The sequence below is a fragment of the Canis aureus genome, chromosome X (assembly GCF_053574225.1).
Source record: "Canis aureus isolate CA01 chromosome X, VMU_Caureus_v.1.0, whole genome shotgun sequence".
Classification (NCBI taxonomy): domain Eukaryota; kingdom Metazoa; phylum Chordata; class Mammalia; order Carnivora; family Canidae; genus Canis; species Canis aureus.
Genome location: NC_135649.1, coordinates 57928654 through 57952946, shown reverse-complemented (window position 1 = coordinate 57952946; position 24293 = coordinate 57928654). Strand labels below are relative to the sequence as shown.

General features: G+C 35.3%; 1 protein-coding gene across 4 annotated transcripts in view; it reads right to left on the bottom strand.

Moving 5' to 3' along the window:
- POF1B (POF1B actin binding protein) overlaps positions 1 to 24293 on the bottom strand; it is a 108300-nt gene that overhangs the window by 57107 nt on the left and 26900 nt on the right. For 3 of the 4 annotated variants that reach the window (XM_077889714.1, XM_077889717.1, XM_077889713.1), the window contains exons 5-6: positions 15055 to 15156; positions 8915 to 9097 (exon numbers count right to left, since the gene is read on the bottom strand). In XM_077889714.1, coding sequence (XP_077745840.1) covers positions 8915 to 9097; positions 15055 to 15156 — 285 coding nt within the window. The remainder of the gene's footprint in view (positions 1 to 8914; positions 9098 to 15054; positions 15157 to 24293) is intronic. The other variant, XM_077889715.1, reaches the window with a different exon arrangement.

The following is a 24293-nucleotide window of genomic DNA, read 5'->3' as shown; positions in this document are numbered from 1 at the left end:
GACCATATAATGGGAAGAAAAAATATCAAGAACAGAATGGATCAACAATGTTGCAACAATATTTGCTGCAGAACTGGAACAAGAGAAGAACAAAGAAAAGGAAATGGAATTTGTGACTTGGAGGTCAATAAAGACAAGTTTAGGAGCAAGTCAAAACTAGAATCTGCTTTTTAAAGTGTTAAGGAATGTGTGGGTACTGAGAAAATGGCCACAGTAAGCATGCTTTCCTCCTTTAGGAATTTTTCAGGTTGAAGGGAATGAAAACATAAGCCAACAGAATGAATGGTAGAGTTGCTAAGGGAGTCACTTTAAAGACAAGGTTAAATTCTTAATTCTTGAAAATCAAAAGAATCAGAAGTTTGCAGCAAATAGGGAGAAAATTTTCAGTGAAGTGGGGCATTGAAGGAGTTTTCATAATGAACTCAAATTGTGGTCTTGAACCAGTAGTATTAAGACAATCAGGGTACTCTGAGATATAAATTATCCAGTCCTAGTATTTAAACAAGCCCTCAACTGATTCTGATACATTATAAAATTTGAGTTTCACTGGCCATTCTCAGGAAAAGGTAAAACCACCTGCACAGAGGGAGAGAACTGCAGTAGAATCCAGAGAATGAAGATGGCAATTAAGATAAGTATTAGATATTGAAGACTGTGGTAGCAAGTCAATTAGAATTAATTAAAAGGAATGTCTAGCAACAGAGAGTTCAGCAAGATAGAGACAATCTGTTCTAGACTAAATTGGCCTAGTTTGTGGACTTTCTTTAGCTCACAGAGAAATCAAAATCTAGAGGCAGAGAAAGTAGATGGTAGCTACCCAAAGTAAGGGGTCAGCAAAATGACAATAGCAATCAGAGAAGGCAATACAAATTTTAAGGGTTTCTAGTAAAAAACATTGTTAAATTGGATGACAGTGGAGTTTAGCCTGGCTTAGAACTGAGGGCTGGAGAGCTTGGTGAGGGTGAAGTTCAGTAGGAATGAGGAAGGAGATGAAGTAAGGAAGTGATGATAACAGAAACAGACATTAAACAGTTTCAAGTGATGAAGTTCAAGGAGCAGCCAAAGTCTGTGAGGGCTGTAGTGGAAATTAAGAAATTGAAGGTGATAAAGAGCCATGAGGACAGAGTGTGGGGGAATATCACTGATACGAATGATGAAGTTCCCTTAGTTGATTCCAGGGCAAGAATCAGCAGGAAGTGGAGGGAAGATTGTAACCTACCAATGAAACTGTCAAAATATGGGGAGAGTAACTAGGTTAGTAGATAGTGACAATTCAAGCTGAAAATTATGCTGTGTATTTTTTGCAGGGTTTTATAGAGAGGAGACAGTTGATCAAAAAACTCAGACCGAGTGTGTAAAATTGTTTTGAGAAAATAATTAGCAATAGATATATAAAAAACAAAACAAATAAAAATTAGGGAATTATTAACACCAGCAAAGAAAACCAAAAACAAGACAGTTGTATTAATAAAAGAAGCAAAATAGTATACAAATTGGTTCAGCAGTAAATAATATTTTCATAGCATTAATAATATAAACACTGAATACTGGTTTAGCAAAAAAATGGGGATTTAACTATATAGGGATGATGGAAGGGATGGAAAGGGATGGAGCATTAATAGAACTAAATCCTTATGTACCTGAAATTATCAACAGATAATATACAACATTGATACATCAAGAAGTAGCATAAGAAATTGCATATTATATAGCTGTATGGAGGTAAATACCAGAAGAAAAAGCTAAGAGTTGAAAATTGTTGTCTCTGGGGAATGAGTGTGCATGAAAAAAGTTGGATGAGGATGCTAAAATATACCTTTTAGTACCATTTTAATTTTTAAGCTATATACATGCATTACTTTGATTTAAAAGAATAAAAACTGTTCTTTTTTAAGTAACAATTCTTGTTTGCCACAAAACAGTTTAAAAGGGCACCAGTGTAGGAAGTGGCAGGAGACAGATAAAGGTAGAGTTTGAAAAAGATGGACCCAAAACAGATATGGATTAAATTTTTGGAAAGGATAAGCATGGGATAGAGGTTTGGGCAAAATAACCCATTTGCAAAAATGGGGATGGAAAAGGCGAAAAATATGAAAAGGGATTTAACCACATACATTTTAATGAGAGAGGAAACAGGCAGGTCTGCTCAGTTTATTGAGTGAACCAGCCCAGAGAGTCCATCATTAGTGAATGACTTATCTTAAATAAACATTGTAACAAGATTCCTGTATACTTGCCAGAAAAAAACACCTGACATTAAGATCTGTGCTGTTTTGATGTTGAGAAAAATTGAATCTTCAAATGATGGGAGAAAAGCACCACAAGTTGGAGTATTTTCATTGGCAATAGCCCTATACAAGTGAGCAGAACTATTCCTTTTACATCTGCCCATGACTCCAAAAGTTTTCTCAGCATCAAGCCATGTGGAAAAGAGTTGCACATATAATATATGTAGTTTAGTTTTTCTTATAAATTCCACCTGTATGATAACTTGTAAAATGTGTTTAGCTGATCTTTTCCTTGTCGTTAACATATGTAAAATTATCTATTTCTTGCTAATGTCAGGAAATGACCACAGCACATTATTCTTAAGGTCTCAAGGAAGGAAATGTGATTGCAAAAAAAAAATGTAATTGCCAATGTTTTGAATTTGAAACCAAAATGATGATGTTTCATGGAAAACAACAGAAATTAGTTTTATAAAAAATATTTTGAAGCCAGGTTTTTGGACACTTGATTTTTAAAAATATTTTAATGACTTTTGCTTCGTGGAAAGAATTTTAAAGGTGATTTAGTTTCATTTAAAAATATTATTACATGAGCACTGAGTATTATATATAAGTGATGAATCACTTAATTCTACTCCTGAAACTAATATAATATTACATTATATGTTAACTATTTGGAATTTAAATAAAAACTTGAAAATAACAAAAATCATCTTAAAAATGTAAAAAAAAAAATAAAAAATAAAATTATCATTATAGTGGGAACCAATTTCTTCTATTGATGTTTTGAAGGATTTGGATCCTGGGGTTGGAAAACAAAGAAGGCCAGAATCGAGCATTTATTTGAGCATCTACTATGTATTTGGCTCTAAGCTGAATACTTCACATATTTTTTTATATTTAATAGAATAGATGGGGAAACTGAGGTTCAGTTAAGTCAATTAACTCAGTCTAGTTAGATCAATTACCTAAGATCTTGCAATTTGGCAGAATAATCTTTTATAAACCCAAATAATTGAATGGAAAGTCTATGTTCTTTTCACCTTACTTTTTAAAAAGATTTATTTATTTATTTTAGAGACAGAAAGAGAGAGTGCAGCAGGGTGGGGCAGAGGGAGACGGAGAGAGAAACTCAAGCCGACTCCATGCATGGGGTTGATCCCACAACACTGAGATCATGATCTGAGCTGAAACCAAAGGTCAGGTGCTTAACTGATTGCACCACCCAGGTGTCCCCCACCTTATATATATATATTTACATATTCATCTCCATGTTTATTGCACTATTACTCCTTTTTTTGCATATTCACCTACATGTTTATTGCAGATAAGCTAAGTGTCCACTTATGGATGAATCAATAAGATGTGGTACATACACACAATGACACATTATTTAGCCATAAAAAGAATGATATCTTGGCATTTGTGACAACATAGATTGACCTTAAGAGCAAGATGCCAGTTGAAGTAAGTCAGAAAGAGAAAGGCAAATACCATATGATCCCATTCATGTGTGGAATATGAAATAACAACAAAACCCAAAAAGCTACTTTCAGAGAGTGAAGAAATTGGTGGAGGTGTAGGGGCAAGGTTGGGTGAAATGGATAAAGGGGTCAAAATGTACAGACTTTCAATTATAAAATAAATAAATCACAGGGATGGAATATAAAGCATGGTGAACTACAATTAACAATACTATATTACATATGTGAAAGTTGCTAAGAGAATAGATGTTAAAAATTCTCATCATTAGAAAAATGTAAGTGAATGATGGAAAGTGACAGATGTTAATGAGACTGATTATAATGATAATTTCACAACATATGTGAACATAAATCTATTATGTTACACACCTGAAAAACAATATCATATGTCAATTATACCTTAATTTAAAAAACTATAATGGCCACTGTGCTCTTTTTCCTTTAATTAATTTTAATTATTTACTTAATCACATTTATGTTTTTATTCTAGCTACTTAACATATAGTGTAGTATTGGTTTCAGGGGTAGAACTTAGTATATAACTTAGTATATATAAAACTTACATATAATACCCAGTGTTCATCACAACATGTGCTCTAATAACCATCACTCACTTAGCCTATTCCCCACACATATCCCCTCCAGCAACCCTCAGTTTGTTCTCTATAGTTAAAAGTCTCTTATGGTTTGCCTCCCTCTCTCTTTTTTCCCTTCCCTTATGTTCATCTGTTTTGTTTCTTAAATTCCACATATGAGTGAAGTCATATATTTGCCTTTCTCTGACTGACTTCCCTTGCTTAACATAATACAGTCTGGTTCTATCCATGTCACCACAAATGGTAAGATCTCATTCTATTTGATTTGATCCTCCTATCCACCCATCAGACAATGGATGTTTGGGTTCTTTCCATAATTTGGCTATTGTTGATAACGCTGCCATAAACATCAGGGGGCATATGCCTCTTCAAATCAACATTTTTCTATCCTTTGGGTAAATACTTAGTAATGCAATTGCTGGGTTATAGGATAGTTCTATTTTTAACTTTTTGAGGAATCTCCATATTGTTTTCCAGAGTGGCTGTACCACTTTGCATTCCCACCAACAATGTAAGAGTCTTCTCCTTTTCTCTGCATCTCATTAACATCTGTTATTTCCTGAGTTGTTTGTTTTAGCCATTCTGACACGAGTGAGGTGGTATCCCATTGTGGTTTTGATTTGTATTTCCCTGATGATGAGTGATGTTGAATATCTTTTCACGTGTCTCTTAATCAACTGTATGTCTTCTTTGGAAAAGTGTCTATTCATGGCTTCTGCCAATTTTTTAAAATTGGATTATTTGTTTTTTGGGTGTGGAGTTTGATAAGTTCTTTATAGATTTTGGATACTAACCTTTATCAGATATGTCACTTGCAAATATTTTCTCCCATTCTGTAAGTTGCCTTTTTGTTTGTTGATTGTTTCCTTTGTTGTGCAGAATATTTTTATCTTGATGAAGCCCCAATAGTTAATTTTTGCTTTTGGTTCCCTTACCTCAGAAGATGTATCTACTAAGGAGTTGCTTTGCTCCATGTCAAAAAGGTTGCTGTTTATGTTCTCTTCCAGGATTTTGATGGTCTCTTGACTCATATTTAGGTCTTTCATCCATTTTGAATTTATTCCTGTGTAAGGAAGTGGTGTAAGAAAGTGGTCCAGTTTCATTTCTCTGCATATTGCTGTCCAGGTTTCCCAACACCATTTGTTGAAGAGACTTTTTTCCATTGGATAGTCTTTCCAGCTTTGTCAAAGATTAGTTGACCATATAGCTGTGCGTCCATTTCTAGGTTTTCTATTCTGTTCCATTGATCTATGTGTCTGTTTTTGTGCCAGTACCATACTGTCTTGATGACTACAGTTTGTAATATAGCTTGAGGTTCAGAATTGTGATGCTTCTAGCATCGCTTTTCTTTTTCAAGATGGCTTTGGCTATTCAGAGTCTTTTGTGGTTCCACTCAAAATTTAGGATTGGTTGTTCTAGCTGTGTGAAAAATGCTGTTGGTCTTTTTTTTGCTATTGGTATTTTGATAGGGAATGTATTAAATGTGTACATTGCTTTGGGCGAAGTATAGACATTTTAACAATATTTGTTCTTCCAATCCATGAGCATGGAATGTTTTTCAATTTCTTTGTATCATCTTCAGTTTCTGTCATAAGTGCTCTATAGTTTTCAGAGTACAGATCTTATATCTCTTTTGTTAGGCTTATTTGTTTTCACCTCATTATGCTATGTTAGTTAAAATTTAACTCTAAACACAAGCTAAAAATGGGCCAACCTGTAGTTTTAAAAGAGCATGATTTATATCTGCTCTATAACTCTTTAAAGAGACTCTCCACTCATGTGGAAGAGACATTTAAATATCAAGGAGCCTAGTTGAGAGAACTCATTTTCTTCCTTCCCTTATCTATGGATCTACACAACCAGATTACCCTATCCTCTGACCAGGAATGAATCCTATGTAATCCATGTAAGTGGAATTACTAGCTTTACACTTCCCAGGTAACTATCTTGTTTTCAGCAGAAAAACCAGAAGTATTTAATCTATACAAAAAAAACTCCAATATTTAACAAAGCTACATCAGAATCTCAAACTGAGGCATAAATAATAAAATAAAAAGTAATACATTAGTTATTCAACTCTTCCCATTTTCTAAATAGACAATATCTAGTCTGCTCAAATATACTATTAGTGTAGTAAGCTAGTGAAAGGATATCATAGCATCATTATTGCCACTACACAAGATTCTTAATCCTGTGATATTGTTTCCATCTCTGGTAATTGTTCCTCAGTTCATTCCTACTGTTATTCTAATTTAAGTTGTACAATTGAGAAAGCTTCTAATAATCTCTACAAATCTTTCTCTGTGGAATTTTTATGTTGTAGACTTTATAGTTTATAAAGCACTTTCAACATGGGTTTATATTTAGACATTACATCAACCCTGTGAGGTAGATATTACTACCTAAATTTTTGGGGGGGAAGTAGTAGAAGATTTCCTTTTTTTTAGTTAAGAATGAGAACAGTTTAATATTTCTTAATATTAAGGTAGTCCTTTATCAATAGTGTAAACATAAATAGAGCACTGGGCTAAGAGCCTGTCAATAGAGAGGTATTGGTGACGTAGCAGAAAGTAGACTAGCTTCAGAGAAGGAAGAACATAAGAAAGTTTTTGAGAGATAAAAAATTTTAACCAAGTTTCAAATAAATTTCAATCTCCATACTAATAATAAAAAGTTTAGAACAAGATATTGCTACAACTATATGTTGCTGTCTAAGATATGGTCATCTTCTCACTAAAGAATCAGTTTGAGTGGCATAGTGTACTTTACATTATGAATTAAAATTAACAAATGTCTTCAAAACATATGTATATACCCAAATGTAAATACTTAGAATTTTTTATTTAAATTCAAACAATTAACATATAATGTATTATTGCTTTCAGAAGTAGAGGTCAGTGATTCCTCAGTCTTTATAATACCCAGTGCCATTACATCACATGCCCTCCTTAATGTCCATCATCCAGTTGCCCCATCTCTCCACCTCCCTCCCCTCCAGTGATCCTCAGTTTGTTTCTTAGGATTAAGAGTCTCTTGTGGTCTGTCTCTCTCATTACTATCTAACTTCTGAGAGAGCCAGTATTTATTAAAAAGACACACTTGAAAGGCACAGAGCCTGGGACTGGAACCCAGTTCTTCCTTCTCTGAAGCTGGTCTACTTTCTGCTATGTCACCATACGTCTCCATTGGCAGGCTCTTAGTCCAGTGCTTTATTTATGTTTACACTATTGATAAAGGACTCCTCACATCTCTCTTTATGAATCCTGGCTCCACTATATGCTAGCTGAGCAAATATTTGCAAGAACTTATGAGCGATAAGTATTTTGTGATAAGGAAACTGAAACAAAGCAAATAATTAGACTAAACTGTATAAAATTGTTGCCATTTGACAAACATTAACCTACTAAAAATGACCATTTTAAATTATTTAACTTAATAAATGTTTCTAATCATTATTATCAATCCATTTATTTTTTTCTTAGTGTAATGTTAGTGTTTATTTTTTTGTATATTTTTTATTGGAGTTCGATTTGCCAACATATAGTATAACATCCAGTGCTCATCCCGTCAAGTGCCCTTCTCAGTGCCCGTCACCCAGTCACCCCTTCCCTCCACCCATAATCAATCCATTTAATGTAAGAAGTTCAACACCATCTGAACTATATTTTAGAGTATCTTAGTTAACAATATTTCCATTCAAGATATTCAAAGAAAATATAATTTTAGGTTCTTTAGGGTGTAAAAATATGGACTTTAAATATTTTATGTATTTTTAGTGATATGGCCAAAGTACATATTTCAAAATTTCAGTCCTTAGAAATAATCTCATATATAATTAATATAAAACAATCAAATTCTTATGTGGGCTGTCTCCTTCCTATTTTTTATTCTTTTCCTTCTATCTTTTAATAAGAGCTGCCTATGAAAGAGATCAATTTAAGCAAGTTATTCCTTACTGGGAAAAAAGTCCTGAAAAAATACAAATGATGACTGATTTCTCACTGTTTAGTTATTGTTGTTAGTTTTACTGAGATACAAGAAAATATTTTTTCCTTTTGCACTTGTGTAATAGATGTTTCCAAAATTCCAAAGTCTTCAGAATATAAATTAGTCACTGATGATTGTATCCCAAGAGATTTCTCCTTAGCAACCAAGTTTTAGTTTCTATTTTGTTGATGTAATACACAATAAAATGTATGCATTTGCTGACTTAATACAGCATATTTCATAGAATGCACATAGGAATTAATTGACAGCTTGTGAAATGTAATCCTTAGCTAATATAATTTCCAATTCATTGTCCATTTAAATACCATGCCTCATGAAAATATTTAATGTGGCACAACCAGCGAATCCATTTTAAAACTGAGGATCAGCTAGAAATTAAGTATTCATTAATCTGTTTATAACTTTTCTCATAGATTTAATGCATTAATAGACCTGAATTATTTTGTTTTCTGAGAGGAAATAGAAAATTTTGTTTTAAAAATGCCATAAATAGCTCAATATTTTGAAGAAAATTCAATGTGGGTGCCTATATATTGGTATGAGAAGAATTTAAGAGTGTTATTTCAGTTTTATAAAAAAATCAGCTGATTGATATTACCTGATCATGTAAATAGCTTGATCCACTATGGAACAGTTCATTTCCAGTGTTTGTAGAAATTGAGTCACTTCCTGTGACGGTTTGGATTTGTTGGCTAGAATGAGATTGCTGACAGTGCGCAGAGTGGACGATCTGGGGCTGTCGGACAATGTGATGATGGCATTGGACCCGTGGATAGCATTCCTAAAACACACATACATGCCAAAATAGCCACTGAGAATAAAAATTACTAATCAAGAAAAACCAACTGAATCCATTTTTAAAAAAATTTAATGTGTTCTTTCACAAGACAATTCAAGCTCTAAGATTTATAGTTTTAATACGTGAGATGTTATTTTTTCAAATTATTTCATTGGGGAAATTGTATTGCATTCTATTTTCGTTTGATCAGGTGGCTGTTACCATCCAAATATTTACCTGAATCGTCTAGAGAATTGCATGTTCTTATTAAATTAACATTCCAGTTATACTTAACACTAAAACTATAATTAATATTAATGCTAATTACTCTGATGATCCAACAGGCACTTCAGCATCTAATTTTATAATACTATCATACTGAAGATGCAAATAGACATAAAATTAGAAAATAATATAATGCAGTGATTTTCGATATCAGGAAGCATATTAGAATCACAGTGGGGACAGACAAAACTCATGCTTGTGAAAATCAAGCGAAAATATTGGAAAACTGTAACTGAAGCTTCAGATACAGAAAGCAAGGATTCTAACTGATTCTACCCCTTACTCTGTGATCTTGGGAAATTACTTTATCTTTATGAGTCTCAGTTTCTTCATTTGCAAAAGTGGAGATAATATGTGTCTCATTGGGTTGCTGTGAGGAATAAATGAACTAATGTTTATAAAGTGCCTAGTATAAAGTGGGTAATAAAGACTTATTATCATATTATTTCATTATTATTGTCATCATCAACTTAATCATCATCCACCCCACTAATTTTGCAAGTGGAAAAAAACCCCTGAGGTCCAGAGAAGTAAGATGCTTTACTCATAATGACATGACTAATTCTTGGAAAAATTTGGATTGGAATTCCTGATTTCTAGGTCAGAGTTCTTTCAGAACATAACAATGAATTTTTACTGTCCTCAAAATAGTCTGGAACTTGTTGTTCTTAAACTAAGTCTTTACTATCTGCTTATTTATTTGTCATGGCTTTTTTATGATAAAGTATAGAGGACAGAATAAGAAAAGCTATCAGGTTGTTTCAGTTTTGAGAATTTCAGGTATACTTGAATTTCCTATATTAGTTTGTTATTATTCTAGTTTGATAACAGGCATCTAAAAGCCAGTTTTCAAAGAAAAACATACTCTATTTTGAATCAGAATGCTACATTCAAGTACATGCATTTAGCTTTGGAAGTATAAATTCAATGCTCTACTTCCTTTGGGTAGTGGAAAGCTGACCTGCATTAATAAAGCACATCAAATTTTATATTTTTTATGTAGAACAATTTTCAACTATATTAAGTGAATAAAGCAAGATGCATAAGTATGAATATACTATGCTCCCTTTTGTATAACATTTAAAAATATATAAATATGTATATATTTACAAATATACACAGCTGTTTTTAAATGCATAGAGAAAAAATATCTTAAGAGTGACAGACCCTAAGAAGAGGAACTGAGAGATATGGGGGTTATTCTGTATGTTAGTAAATTGAACACCAATAAAAAATAAATTAAAAAAAATAACAATAAAAAAAAGAAGAGGAACTGAGAGATAAGGGGGCTATGATAGAGAGGCTTTTTTTAAACCACTGTATATATTTTATTTTCTTTTTGTATTCTTTTTGTACTTTCTATTCTTTGAAATTTTTAACATGTATACAAATTATCTTTTTATGTCTACAAAAATTATTTTGAAAGAAAGAAAAACATAAAAGAAACATTTTGCAAATAGAAATTGCCTTGGTAGTCACTGATGATAAAGGTCATAGAATCTGTTCATAGACTCATTTTTTCCAGATTCTTTTCAAATATGACTCACTTTAGAAATATGATAGCAATCCAACCATGAAATGGGCAAAAGACATGAACAGAAATCTCACAGAGGAAGACATAGACATGGCCAACATGCACATGAGAAAATGCTCTGCATCACTTGCCATCAGGGAAATACAAATCAAAACCACAATGAGATACCACCTCACACCCGTGAGAATGGGGAAAACTAACAAAGCAGGAAACCACAAATGTTGCAGAGGATGCAGAGAAAAGGGAACCTTCTTACACTGTTGGTGGGAATGTGAACTGGTGCAGCCCTTCTGGAAAACTGTGTGGAGGTTCCTCAAAGAGTTAAAAATAGACCTGCCCTAAGACCCAGCAATTGCACTGTTGGGGATTTACCCCAAAGATTCAGATGCAATGAAACGCCGGGACACCTGCACCCCGATGTTTATAGCAGCAATGTCCACAATAGCCAAACTGTGGAAGGAGCCTCAGTGTCCATCAAAAGATGAATGGATAAAGAAGATGTGGTTTATGTATACAATGGAATATTACTCAGCCATTAGAAACGACAAATACCCATTTGCTTCAACATGGATGGAACTGGAAGGTATTATGCTGAGTGAAGTAAGTCAATCGGAGAAGGACAAACAGTGTATGTTCTCATTCATTTGGGGAATATAAATAATAGTGAAAGGGAATATAAGGGAAGGGAGAAAAATGAGTGGGAAATTTCAGAAAGGGAGACAGAATATAAAGACTCCTAACTCTGGGAAACGAACTAGGGGTGATGGAAGGGTAGGAGGGCAGGGGGTGGGGGTGAATGGTTGACGGGCACTGAGGGGGGCACTTGATGGGATGAGCACTGGGTTTTATTCTGTATGTTGGTAAATTGAACACCAATAAAAAATAAATTTATTATTAAAAAAAGAAATATGATAGCACTAAGGTCACTACAGTTTAGAAGTCAGGCTGTGTACTATCAGCAACTTTTGTACAAATTGTAGAGCTGAATGTATTATCTGTTTTTTAATGTTACAGAATACCTCCATACACTGGATTAGAATAAAAAGTCAGTGACAGGCTGAGAAAACTTTCACCCAGTGGGGAACTTTTAAACTACTGAAATAGAAGTCCTCTTGAAAAGAATTAATGTGCTCTTTAAAAAGCAAGTTATGAAACACTCTGAAGTACATACCAATATAGGACAATAAACAAAACAAAGCTCATTTCTCAATCATCTTCCTTTATTAATGTATCTGTTGACTCTTGAATAGAATTGTTGACAGTCTCTTTATCTGGGATATCTTGTGGTTCTGGCCTCTAACCTCTCAGTATCACTGAAGTCTTAATAGATTTTCAGTTTCAATTCTCACACCTAATAATTACTAAAATTACTGTTCTAAATCATGATATTCATATATTACTCATACTTTTGAAGTGTACCACAAGCTGAATTTCTAATGTACAAAAGATAAAAAAAATTCTGATTTATCAAATATTTTGTCTTCTTTGATAGAGAGTACAGTTCATATGAACTGCATAATTATCTTGCAAATGGCATCCATTTACCACCTTTCCATGACAAAGACTTCTTTTGGGGGGCAGGTCTTATATCCTAAGAGCTAGTCTTATTTGAATTAATCTCATGTAACATTAAGTGTTTCATCCAGATTCTAGCTTTATCCAGCTTATCCTATTGCATTTCTATCACTGAGGAAACTCAACTAGGTCAAGGCAGTTGTAGTTTGTTTAATGTGCATGGTTCCTTTTACCTTGGGCAGTCTCCCATGGTAGTCTTAAAATTCCCAAATCATTTAAGTCACTAATAAAAAAAAAGTGGATGTAAAAAGATAAATATTCAAATTAATAGTAAGTAACTGTAGTGTTCTTTTAAAAGAGTTTTTCTTTAATTATTCCATATGTGTAGTAATTGTAATGTACAGGATATTCAATCTTTTCCTCTAGGAACCAAGATTTAGAAAAGTATTTCTCCCTTTGAAACATTAAATTAGAAGGAGAATAAAATGAGGTGTATCAAACATTTCTTAATATTTAAAAGGTGTCAAACTTACTGTTTTGTCAGTTCAGTTGAATAAAGGGCAGATGTTATAATTTGATAGCTTGAGGAAAGTCCCCCTTAAAGAACTGACATATTTTATAAAACGTTTCTATTTGGTGCCATAATGTCCAGAAATATTTTGCTGTTATTCTGAAAGATATATGTTCAATACATACCATACCAAACCCTCAAACATATCCAACTTTCTAAGCAGACCAGAGACTTAAAGGTTTGAATGTTTGTGATTCTAAGAGTTTACACTATTTTAGTTTTAGTGAGCATCAAATAAGTAACAATGTATTAATTCCTATGAATCTGGTAACAACTGCCCATAAATGCACGTAAAAATGTGTTCTCATGACAAGAAAAAAGAATTTAGTATATTTTAATGTTTCATTTTATATGAGAAAAAAAGATTTTTGTGATAAAAATTCATTTTGTTAAAGATTTATTTATTTATTCATGATAGACATGGAGAGAGAGAGAGAGAGGCAGAGACACAGGCAGCTCGAGAAGCAGGGTCCATGCAGGGAGCCCGACGCGGGACTGGATCCCGGGTCTCCAGGGTCATGCCCTGGGCCGAAGGCGGGCGCTAAACCATTGAGCCACCCAGGGATCCACTAATTCATTTGACATTATTTAACTACCTGTTATAGGTTAAACTGTGCTCCCCCAACAAAAATCATATGTTAAAGTCCTAATTATTAGTACCTCAAAATGTGACCTTGTTTTTTTTTTTTTTAATTTTTTTTGAAACAAGGTCTTTATAGAAGTAAGAAGTTAAAATAAAGCCATTAAGATGGGTCTTAATCAAATGTCTGGTGTCCTCATATAAAAGGAAACTTTGGACATAGAGACAGACATACTCAGAGGGAAGATGATAGAAAGACATACAAAAAAGATGCCATGTAAAGAGAGAGGATTAAATATGGATCTAAAAAACCAAAGAATTAAAAAAAATAAAAACCAAGGAATAACTGAGACCACAAGAAACTAAGAGATGGGCATTGAAGAGCTCTTTCCCTAAAGGCTTCAAAGGGAGCAGGGCCTGACAACATGAAGATTTCATACTTCTGGCCTCCAGAACTGTGAGACCATAAACTTGTGTTGTTTAAGCCACCCAGATTGTGGTACTTTACAGTCCTAAGAAACTAATACACTGTCCTACTTCAAGAATGTCCAAAAGACAAGTTTCAGGCTTTGTCTGGGCTGGACATACTTGTATCCACTGAGCAGATCAATATGAATCTACAGTTGTCTACAGTAATAACTCGGTTTGAAGTTCTGGTAGCTCTACATGCCTTGGAATTACCATTACCCTACTACAGTTTTGAATGTTGTACTTGGTCTCTCAGCTGAATTTAATGAAATTTTTAAAATGTGACTTGAACTATAGTTTTCTAGACTTTTGCATTGTATAGTATTTTACGTATCTGCTCATATATACTGTTCATTTGAAAATTCATTTTATATTTTTAATATTTTTCAACTTTTTATTCAATTTCTAGTTTATATTCTATAATATAATATTGGTTTCAGGAGTAGAATTTAGTAATTAATCACTTACATATAACATCCAATGCTCATCACAAGTGCCTCTTTAATATCCATCACCCATTTAGCCCATCTCCAGCCACCTCCTCTCCATTAACCTTCAGTTTGTTCTCTATAGCTAAGAGTCTCTTATGGTTCGCCCCCCTCTCTTATTTTCCTCCTTCCCCTATATTCATCTATTTTATTTCCTCAAATTCCACAATTAGGACAAAGTTATAATGTTTTTAAATTATAATTTTTGTGAGACCAGTTTAAAAGAAACATGCAAAGCATCTGTATTAAATTCAGGTTCTACCATTAATTTCCTATGTGACTCGACATATCTTTACTTCAGTTTCCCTTCCAGTAAAACAGGAACAATAATATTTCACATGAGAGAATGAATATGAAAGTGTTAAGGATGATTTGAAGGGCTGTACACATAATGAGGTATTATTATGACTCATAGTGGCCTTGCTTGGCATTTAACAATTGAAAGTCATTTTAACTCTATTAAAATACTAATAATTAAAAAGTATACACTTCATAAGCTTTAAAACAAAATTTACATACCTCATCCGAATTTAGCTTCTCTACTTTTCTTATTGTTTTCTCATAAATAACATTATTTCCTGGGAAGAAATGGCCTCCTCGTAGGAATGGAGAAAGTGGTTCCTATAAAGACAATAATGACTATGTTTTGTTTTGAAAAATACGTTTTCAGAGGAACTTTAACTTAAGCAAATATCTAGTCTCTAATCAACTCTGAGATAGTAGCATACTAGGAGAATGGTATGCTATCCCAATAAGGTTTGGAGAGATATAAGGAAATAGTAATAAAGATGGTCTGTTTTCTCAAACAGAGCAATCTGAATCGCCCCTACTACATTCTACTAGGTCTAACAAAATGTTTTAGGGGAATTGGAAGGGAGTGAGAAAGAAAACTTTTTCCCTTTAAAGGCATGGTATTGTGAGTTTCCGCTGAAATAGACAGGCATGAGGTCAACTTCATTTAAATTGAGTTCACTGGCAGGTTTCTTTCTATGCAAAAGTATTATTGGAGAAATGCAAAATTAACAATTCATTACTGAGCTGTAAAGTAGATAAAAAGATTTTACCCCCCCTGGAACTCAGCTTTGGTGCCATTGAAGCATACAATCCTTACTTGTGATTATAATCAAAGCTAAATCTCTCTGTACAATGTATGTTTTGAATACTAAAAGCATAATAAAGTCTTTAAGTGCCACTGTATCCCCATATAATTAACTAAGTTGATATAAGATTATCCAAGTGCTTTAAAGATATCAGCCAATGAAATAAAGGCTGGTGACATGTCCAAGATTAGAAAAAAAAAACAGGGAAGGACTAATAAGAATCATATCAAGTATAAAATATATACTATATTACTATATTTCTTTCCCTTACTTTGGTTTTCATATGACTCTACTTGTATGGAGGGGGTTGAGGTTGTTTTGTTACAAAGAAAAATTGCATTCATTTTTTTTTGTAATATAGAGGAACAGTATAGAAGGGGATTTACCAAGCCTGCTACCAGTTAATATGTATAAGACCATTTCAAAATTTAAAAAATGAAAAAAAAACAAAAACAAAATAAAAAAATGTCAGCATTTTCTCATCTACTACTGTAAAAATTCTTAAAACAACTGAATAAAACATGGGTTGTTGAGAATGCAAGAGACCCTTGAATCCAAAGCTATATATGTCTTATATTCAATTTTGAATAAAGGGTGTTCCTGGAATACTTTGGTGAAACAAATGTGCAAGTGATTAAATTTGGCTAGTTGACTATTAAATCTAAAGGTAGATATATTTAGAAAGATTCCCCTAGAAGCCCTTTTGTGTTTGCTTGTCTTTGTAAAAAAGCTTTTTTGGTAGTTATTTGCAATCATGAAACATATGTTTAAGAGCTTGCTATGGACAGTACACTTTGCTAAATTTTATAATGCATGAATCAAACTTAGATTATTACCAGGAACACTGAATAATGATCAGTATTCATGAAACAATATCCAACAGCTTACGTTTATAATGTCCTCAAGCTAAGAATGATATTTAGATTTTTTAAAAGATTTTATTTACTTATTCATGAGAGACACAGAGAGAAAGATAGAGAGGCAGAGACACAGGCAGAGGGAGAAGCAGGCTCCATGCAGGGAGTTGGATGCAGAACTCGATCCCAGGACCCCAGGATCACGCCCTGGGCTGAAGGCAGGCACTAAACCACTGAGCCACCCAGGAATCCCCGATATTTAGACTTTTAAAGGACTATAAATACAAAGAAGGCCAAAATCCTATGGGGACAGCAAAGCCTAAAATATTTACTATAATGACCTTTAGAGGAAAAGTTTGCTGATCTCTAGTATAGACGATATATGAAGATAAACATCTATAATACTGATTTTCAATAGGAAAAAACTGAGAGCCTTTCCCCTAAGATTAGGAACATGACAGGGATATACACTCTCACCACTGTTATTCAATATAGTACTAGAAGTCCTAGCCTCAGCAATCAGACAACAAAAAGAAAAAAAAAGGCATTCAAATTGGCAAAGAAGAAGTGAAACTCTCCCTCTTCTCAGATGATATGATACTGTATATAGAAAACTGAAAAGACTCCACCCCAAGGTTGTTAGAACTCATACAGCAATTCAGCAATGTGGCAGGATACAAAATGAATGCCCAGAAATAAGTGACATTTCTATACACTAACAATGAGACTGAAGAAAGAGAAATTAAGGAATCAACACCATTTACAATTGCACCCAAAACCATAAGATACTTAGGAATAAACCTAACCAAAGAGGTAAAGGATCTATACCCTAAAAACTATAGAACACTTATGAAAGAAATCAAATATGTAAAGAGCTGGAAAAACATTCCATACTCATGGATTATAAAAATAAATATTGTGAAAATGTCTATGCTACCCAGGGCAATTTACACATTCAATGCGAATCCCTATCAAAATATGGATATTTTTGCAATCAGAAGAGACCTATAATAGCCAGAGGAATATTGAAAAAGAAAACCAATGCTGGGGGCATCACAATGCCAGATTTCAAGCTGTATAACAAAGCTGTGATAATCAAGACAGTATAGTCTGGCACAAAAACAGACACATAGATCAATGGAACAGAATAGAGAATCCAGAAATGGGCACTCAACTCTATGGTCAACTAATATTCAACAAAGCAGGAAAGACTATCCACTGGAAAAAGGATGGTATCTTCAACAAGTGGTGTTGGGAAAATTGGACAGCCACATACAGAAGAATGAAACTAGACCATTCTCTTACACCATACACAAAAATAAACTCAAAACTGATGAAAGATCTAAATGTGAGACAAGATTCCATCAAAATCCTAAAGGAGAACATAGCCAACAACCATTATGAACTTTGCCACAGCAACTTCATGCAAGATACATCTATGAAGGCAAGGGAAACAAAAGCAAAAATGAACTACTGGGACTTCATCAAGATAAGAAGCTTTTGCACAGCAAAAGAAACAGTCAACAAAACTAAAAGACAACCTACAGAATGGGAGAAATGACTTATCAGTTAAAGGGCTACTATCCAAGATCTATAGATCTTCTTTATAAAGAAGTTATGAAACTCAACACCCAAGAAACAGAAAATCCAGTCATGAAATGGGCAGAAGACATGAACAGAAATTTCCCCAAAGAAGACATACACATTGGCCAACAAGCACATGAAAAAACGCTCCAATCACTTTTCATCAGGGAAATAGAAATCAAAACCACAATGAGATACCATCTCACACCAGTGAGAATGGGGAAAATTAACAAGACAGGAAACAGAAATGTTGGAGAGGATGTGGAGAAAGGGGAACCCTCTTGCACTGTTGGTGGGAATGCAAACTGTTACAGCCACTCTGGAAAAGTATGGAGGTTCCTCAAGAAGTTAAAAATAGAGCTACCCTACTACCCAGCAATTGCACTTCTGCATATTGACCCCAAAGATACTGATGTAGTGAAATGCTGGGACATTTAAACCCCAATGTTTATAGCAGCAGTGTCCACAATAGCCAAACTGTGAAAGGATCCATGATGTCCCTTGAAAGAATGGATAAAGAAGATGTGGTGTGTGTATATACACACACACACAATGGAATATTACTTAGCCATCAGAAGAGATGAATACTCATCATTTGCTTTGATATGGATGGAACTGGAGAGTATTATTGCTGAGTGAAATAAGTCGATCAGAGAAGGACAATTATCATATGGTTTCACTCATATGTGGAATACAAGAATAGTGAAAGGGCTTATAAAGGAAAGGAGGGGGATTGAGTGGGAAAAATTAGAGAGGGAGACAAACCATTAAAGACTCCTAACTCTGGGAAACAAACAAAGAGTTGCAGAAGGGGAGGTGGGTGGGGAATGGGGTAACTGGGTGATGGGCACTGAGGAGGGCACTTGATGGAATGAGCACTGGGTGTTATAATATATGTTGGCAAATTGAATTTAAATATAAATATAATAAAAATATTTTTATATACCCCAAATTAATGAGACCATATAATGTTTGTCTTTCTCTGACTGACTTATTTCACTCAGCATAATACCCTCCAGTTCCATCCACGTCAAAGCAAATGGTGGGTATTTGTCGCTGGGTGTTATTCTATATGCTGGCAAATTGAACACCAATAAAACAATAAATTAAAAAATAAAAATAAAAAATATAAAAAATAATAAAAAATAAAAAAGCTAAAGTTCTAAAAAAAAAAAGCCTATAATACCAGGTAGAAAACAGCAAGTTCCTAGAAGAGGTACAGAGAATAACTTATTGGATGGAATTAAGAAGAGAAAAAATTAAAATTCATGTGGCAGTACTCAAGTATGTTACTTGGATCTGGTGGCATTTGAGAGAAGGTTAAGATAGGCTTTGCATATGAGGACATGAAAGAAAATGGTATTCCAAATGTAGTAAACAAAATGAGGCATGAAACCAAGGCTGTGAAAGTGTAAATTACATATAAGGGAACAGATGGCAGGTGAAGATTGGTATTGAAAGCAATGAGAAGTTCTTGAATGCTTTAAACAGGGATGGGAGGTGAACATGCATCTACTTCAGCAAGATTCATTGGAGAAAGGAAAGAGTACAGGTGAGGAGATCAGTTAAGAGATTACCCAAAATTATCAAGAACAGTACTTTCCAAAGATGACTGTAAGATCTTATATCTGAGAAATCTATTATATAACCAATGGTGCCAAAAACAAAAGCGAGAAAAGTTGAGACACATTGAATTTTATGTGCTCCTGGTAAAAACCGAGGTCTGATTCATGGTTTTACTCCTCATAACATTTAGTAAATATATAGTGCATAGTAATCCCTTAAATATGTACTAAATTATTACAAAAAATTATCAGAGATTTTTACCAAAACGTGTAAGAAGGCATTCAGGTTATAAATGTCCAACACACAGGTGAGGGGGGATTTCATGGCTATATTTCTAGAATCATATGCTTAGATGATCTTATTAAATTCTTGTAATTGGTGAAAAGGCAAGTGAATATCAAAGACATAACTACATAAGTCTTAAGAGATATGAAAATCAGAAGAGAAAAATGAAAAAGTCAAGTGAAGAAAAATTTTCATAAATCAGTGGAAAGGAGAATGACAGTATATATGCTTCAGAGAGGTCAACAGCTGAGAATTCCAAAGCAGATTGGATTTGGACTACTACAGATCCATTGGATCGGGCTATTAAAATTAGTGGAAGAAGAAATAATGGGAAAAAGTTCTAGAGTCATAAAACCTGTATTTAGTACTGCCTCTATCATCTACTTGCTGTGGAAAGTCATTTACCTTCTTTGAGGCTGTTTTCTTATCATAGTGATAGTAATGCGGAATAATTTATATCAAGCAAAATAACGTATTTTAAAGTAACTTTAACTGTGATTTTAATGTATAAATGATATTGGCTTTTAATAATATAGTAATATAACATTTTAAGTCCATACTGCATTTAAAAGTTTATGAGAACCTTGTTAGAACTATTCTAAGATATCAAGGTAAAGTATATATAAAAAATAGGCTTATTGAGGGCAGGGACTATATCCATCTTGAAAATCCCGTAGTGATAACTGGATGAAAAGAGATGATATGAATGTTTATCTTAAGGATATAAGCACCTTCTAGAAGGATAAACAAAGTTAGCAAAAGAAAATTTCTCTTTGTTTACTATAAATGCTGAACTGCTATTGTTTTTAAGAAGAAAAATGGGTTAGGTCCTAACAGTGTTGATTCTCTCGCTTTTTTAAATGACTTACTGAAAAAAAAAGACTTCCAAGTTTAGGGGACTATTATTTTCCCAAAATATGTAAGAAAGTAAAATAAAATTTTATTATATTTGAATAAATCATTCTGAGTAAAACAGATCAGCAAAATAAGTTTAATTAGAAGTCAGATTTTTCACAAATGAGCTGGTAGACAGATTTACTATTTTGGCAGCTTATATTTTATCTGTACATTTGAATTGGTGCCAGATCCACCCTAAAAATTAATAGGTGTCTTCAAAGATGGCTGATCTTATCATCTTAATTGTTACTTTTAGAACCTCTGGCAGTAGTTCTCACATCTAACCAAGTACATAATCCCCAGCATCTACTTTGCTGTTCCCAGGCCATGAAAATTTGCTGAAGAAAGTTACAAAATATTTGCTGATTTGGCTCTGTACAAATTCAAGTTTTTTAACTTTAAGAGCCCTTCTAACCTTCATGGTCATAGTCATATTTCTCAAATTTTCTACAACTCTGCTTACAATTTTTTCCCAAATTCTTCAATCCCCTGTGCTCACATTCTCTCATTCTCTTTCTTCTTCTTGAGAGAACCAAGATCTATCCAATGAGATTCCTTCATTTTCCACCCTACCTCAAAAATCTCTTCAACTTCTGCTACTTCCATCTCATTACCAAGAAAGACATACTCCTCCTTTTATCCTGAAGTCACTTCTGTAGAAAATCCTATCCCCTCTTGTCTATTCCAGAATTGTGTCCCATTTGTCCCCTTTCTATGTGGCATCTTTAGTCTTATTACTGGTTCTCCCTCTGCCCCTCCCTCTATTCTCTCTCTCTCTCTCTCTCTCTGTCTCTCATAAATAAATAAACAAATAAATCTTTTAAAAATGATCTGGAGAGAGGTGACTGGTTGGCTTAGTTGGCTGAATGTCTGACTTTTGATCTCAGCTCAGGTCTTAATCTCAGGGTCATGGGTTCAGCTCCACAATGGGCTCCACTCTGGGTGTGGTGCCTACTTAATAAAAAAAAATGACCTGGAGAAAAGTCACATTTGAGATAGAGACTTGGGAGTTATTCCTCTGAAAATTGTCATTGTAGCTATGAGAATGACTGAGAAAACTGATGGGTAATGGAGAGGTACAGAACCTTGTGAAATGCCTAATTTAAGAAAACAGAAATAAATCTCTCAGATCTCCAAGATTCTGTTTTATCCTCTTGCTACAATCCCATCTTTACTTCTTTTGCCAATATCCTTCTTAGAAGAGTAATCCTCATTTATTTCCTCCACTTCTTGATCTATTCACTCATTAACTTTTCAATGTTAACTGTAATAATACCTTATATACCACAATAAATCCTTCTCTGATTCCCCAAAAAGTGTTATCTCCAATCAAGGAACATCAATAAGACTTCATCTGTAGGGGAGGGGCAAAATGGCGGAAGAGTAGGGTCCCCAAATCACCTGTCCCCACCAAATTACCTAAATAACCGTCAAATCATCCTGAGAATCTACAAATTTGGCCTGAGATTTAAAGAGAGAACACCTGGAATGCTACAGTGACAAGAGTTCACGCTTCTATCAAGGTAGGAAGACGGGTAAAAAGAAATAAAAAAACAAAAGGCATCCCAGGGGGAGGGGCCCCACGAGGAGCCGGGCTAAGGCTGGGGTGAGTGTCCCCAGGAAAGGAGAGCCCCGTCCCGGAGAAGCAGGAGCTGCACCAATCTTCCCGGGTGGAAAGGCGCCCGCAGGGAGTTAGAGCAGGACCCAGGAGGGCGGGGATGCCCTCAGGCTCCCGGGGACACTAACAGACACCTGCGCCCCTGAGAGAGTGTGCGGAGCTCCCTAAGGGATGCAGCGCGAGCACGGCGGGACCCGGAGCAGCTCGGAGGGGCTCGGGCGGCGGATCAGCGGAGGGGGCTGCGGGGCCCCGGGAGCAGCTTGGAAGCGGCTCCAGCAAAGGAAGAGGCTCCCTGCAGAGGGGGCTGCGCGGCTGGGGGAGCAGCTCGGAGGGGCTCGGGTGGCGGCTCCGCGGAGGGGGCTGCGTCAGCGGGAGAGTGAATCCAACAGCGCAGGCCCCAGAGCACTGGGCGCCGGGGACACAGCCCAGGATCCTACCTCCCCCCGGGACAGGCAGAGGCCGGGAGGGCCCAGGACAGCAAGGACGCTCCTGCCAGAGCTGAGCAGATCAGCGGCCCCGCCCCGGAGCCTCCAGGCCCTGCAGACTGAGAGCTTCCTAGTTACTGTGGGAGCTGAATCCAGGTTTCCAGAGCTGGCCCCGCCACTGGGGTTGTTCCTCCTGGGGCCTCACGGGGTAAACAACCCCCACTGAGCCCTGCACCAGGCAGGGGGCAGAGCAACTCCCCCAAGTGCTAACACCTGAAAATCAGCACAACAGGCCCCTCCCCCAGAAGACCAGCTAGACGGACAAGTTCCAGGGGAAGTCAAGGGACTTAAAGTATACAGAATCAGAAGATACTCTCCCGTGGTTTTTTTTTTTTCTTTTTGATTTCTGTTTGCTTCCCCCACCCCTTTTTTTCCTTTCTTTCTTTTTCTTTCTCTTTTTCTTCTCTTTTTTTCTTTTTTTTCTTTTTTCTTTTTCTCTTTTATTTCCTTCTTTATCTCCTCTCTTTTTCTCCTTTCCCCAATACAACTTGTTTTTGGCCACTCTGCACTGAGCAAAATGACTAAAAGGAAAACCTCACCTCAAAAGAAAGAACCAGGGATCCCTGGGTGGTGCAGCGGTTTGGCGCCTGCCTTTGGCCCAGGGAACGATCCTGAAGACCCGGGATCGAATCCCATATCAGGCTCCCGGTGCATGGAGCCTGCTTCTCCCTCTGCCCGTGTCTCTGCCTCTCTCTCTCTCTGTGACTATCATAAGTAAATAAATAAAAATTAAAAAAAAAAAGAAAGAATCAGAAACAATCCTCTCTCCCACAAGTTACAAAATCTGGATTACAATTCAATGTCAGAAAGCCAATTCAGAAGCACTATTATACAGCTACTGGTGGCTCTAGAAAAAAGCATAAAGGACTCAAGAGACTTCATGACTGCAGAATTTAGATCCAATCAGGCAGAAATTAAAAATCAATTGAATGAGATGCAATCCAAACTATAAATCCTGACGATGAGGGATAACGAGGTAGAAGAACGAGTGAGTCACATAGAAGACAAGTTGATGGAAAAGAAGGAAACTGAGGAAAAAAGACAAACAATTAAAAGATCATGAAGATAGATTAAGGGAAATAAACGACAGCCTGAGGAAGAAAAACCTACGTTTAATTGCGGTTTCCGAGGGCACCAAAAGGGCCAGAGGGCCAGAATATGTATTTGAACAAATCATAGCTGAAAACATTCCTAATCTGGGAAGGGAAACATGCATTCAGATCCAGGAAATAGAAGATCCCCCCCTAAAATCAATAAAAACCGTTCAACACCTCGACATTTAATAGTGAAGCTTGCAAATTCCAAAGATAAAGAGAAGATCCTTAAAGCAGCAAGAGACAAGATATCCCTGACTTTTATGGGGAGG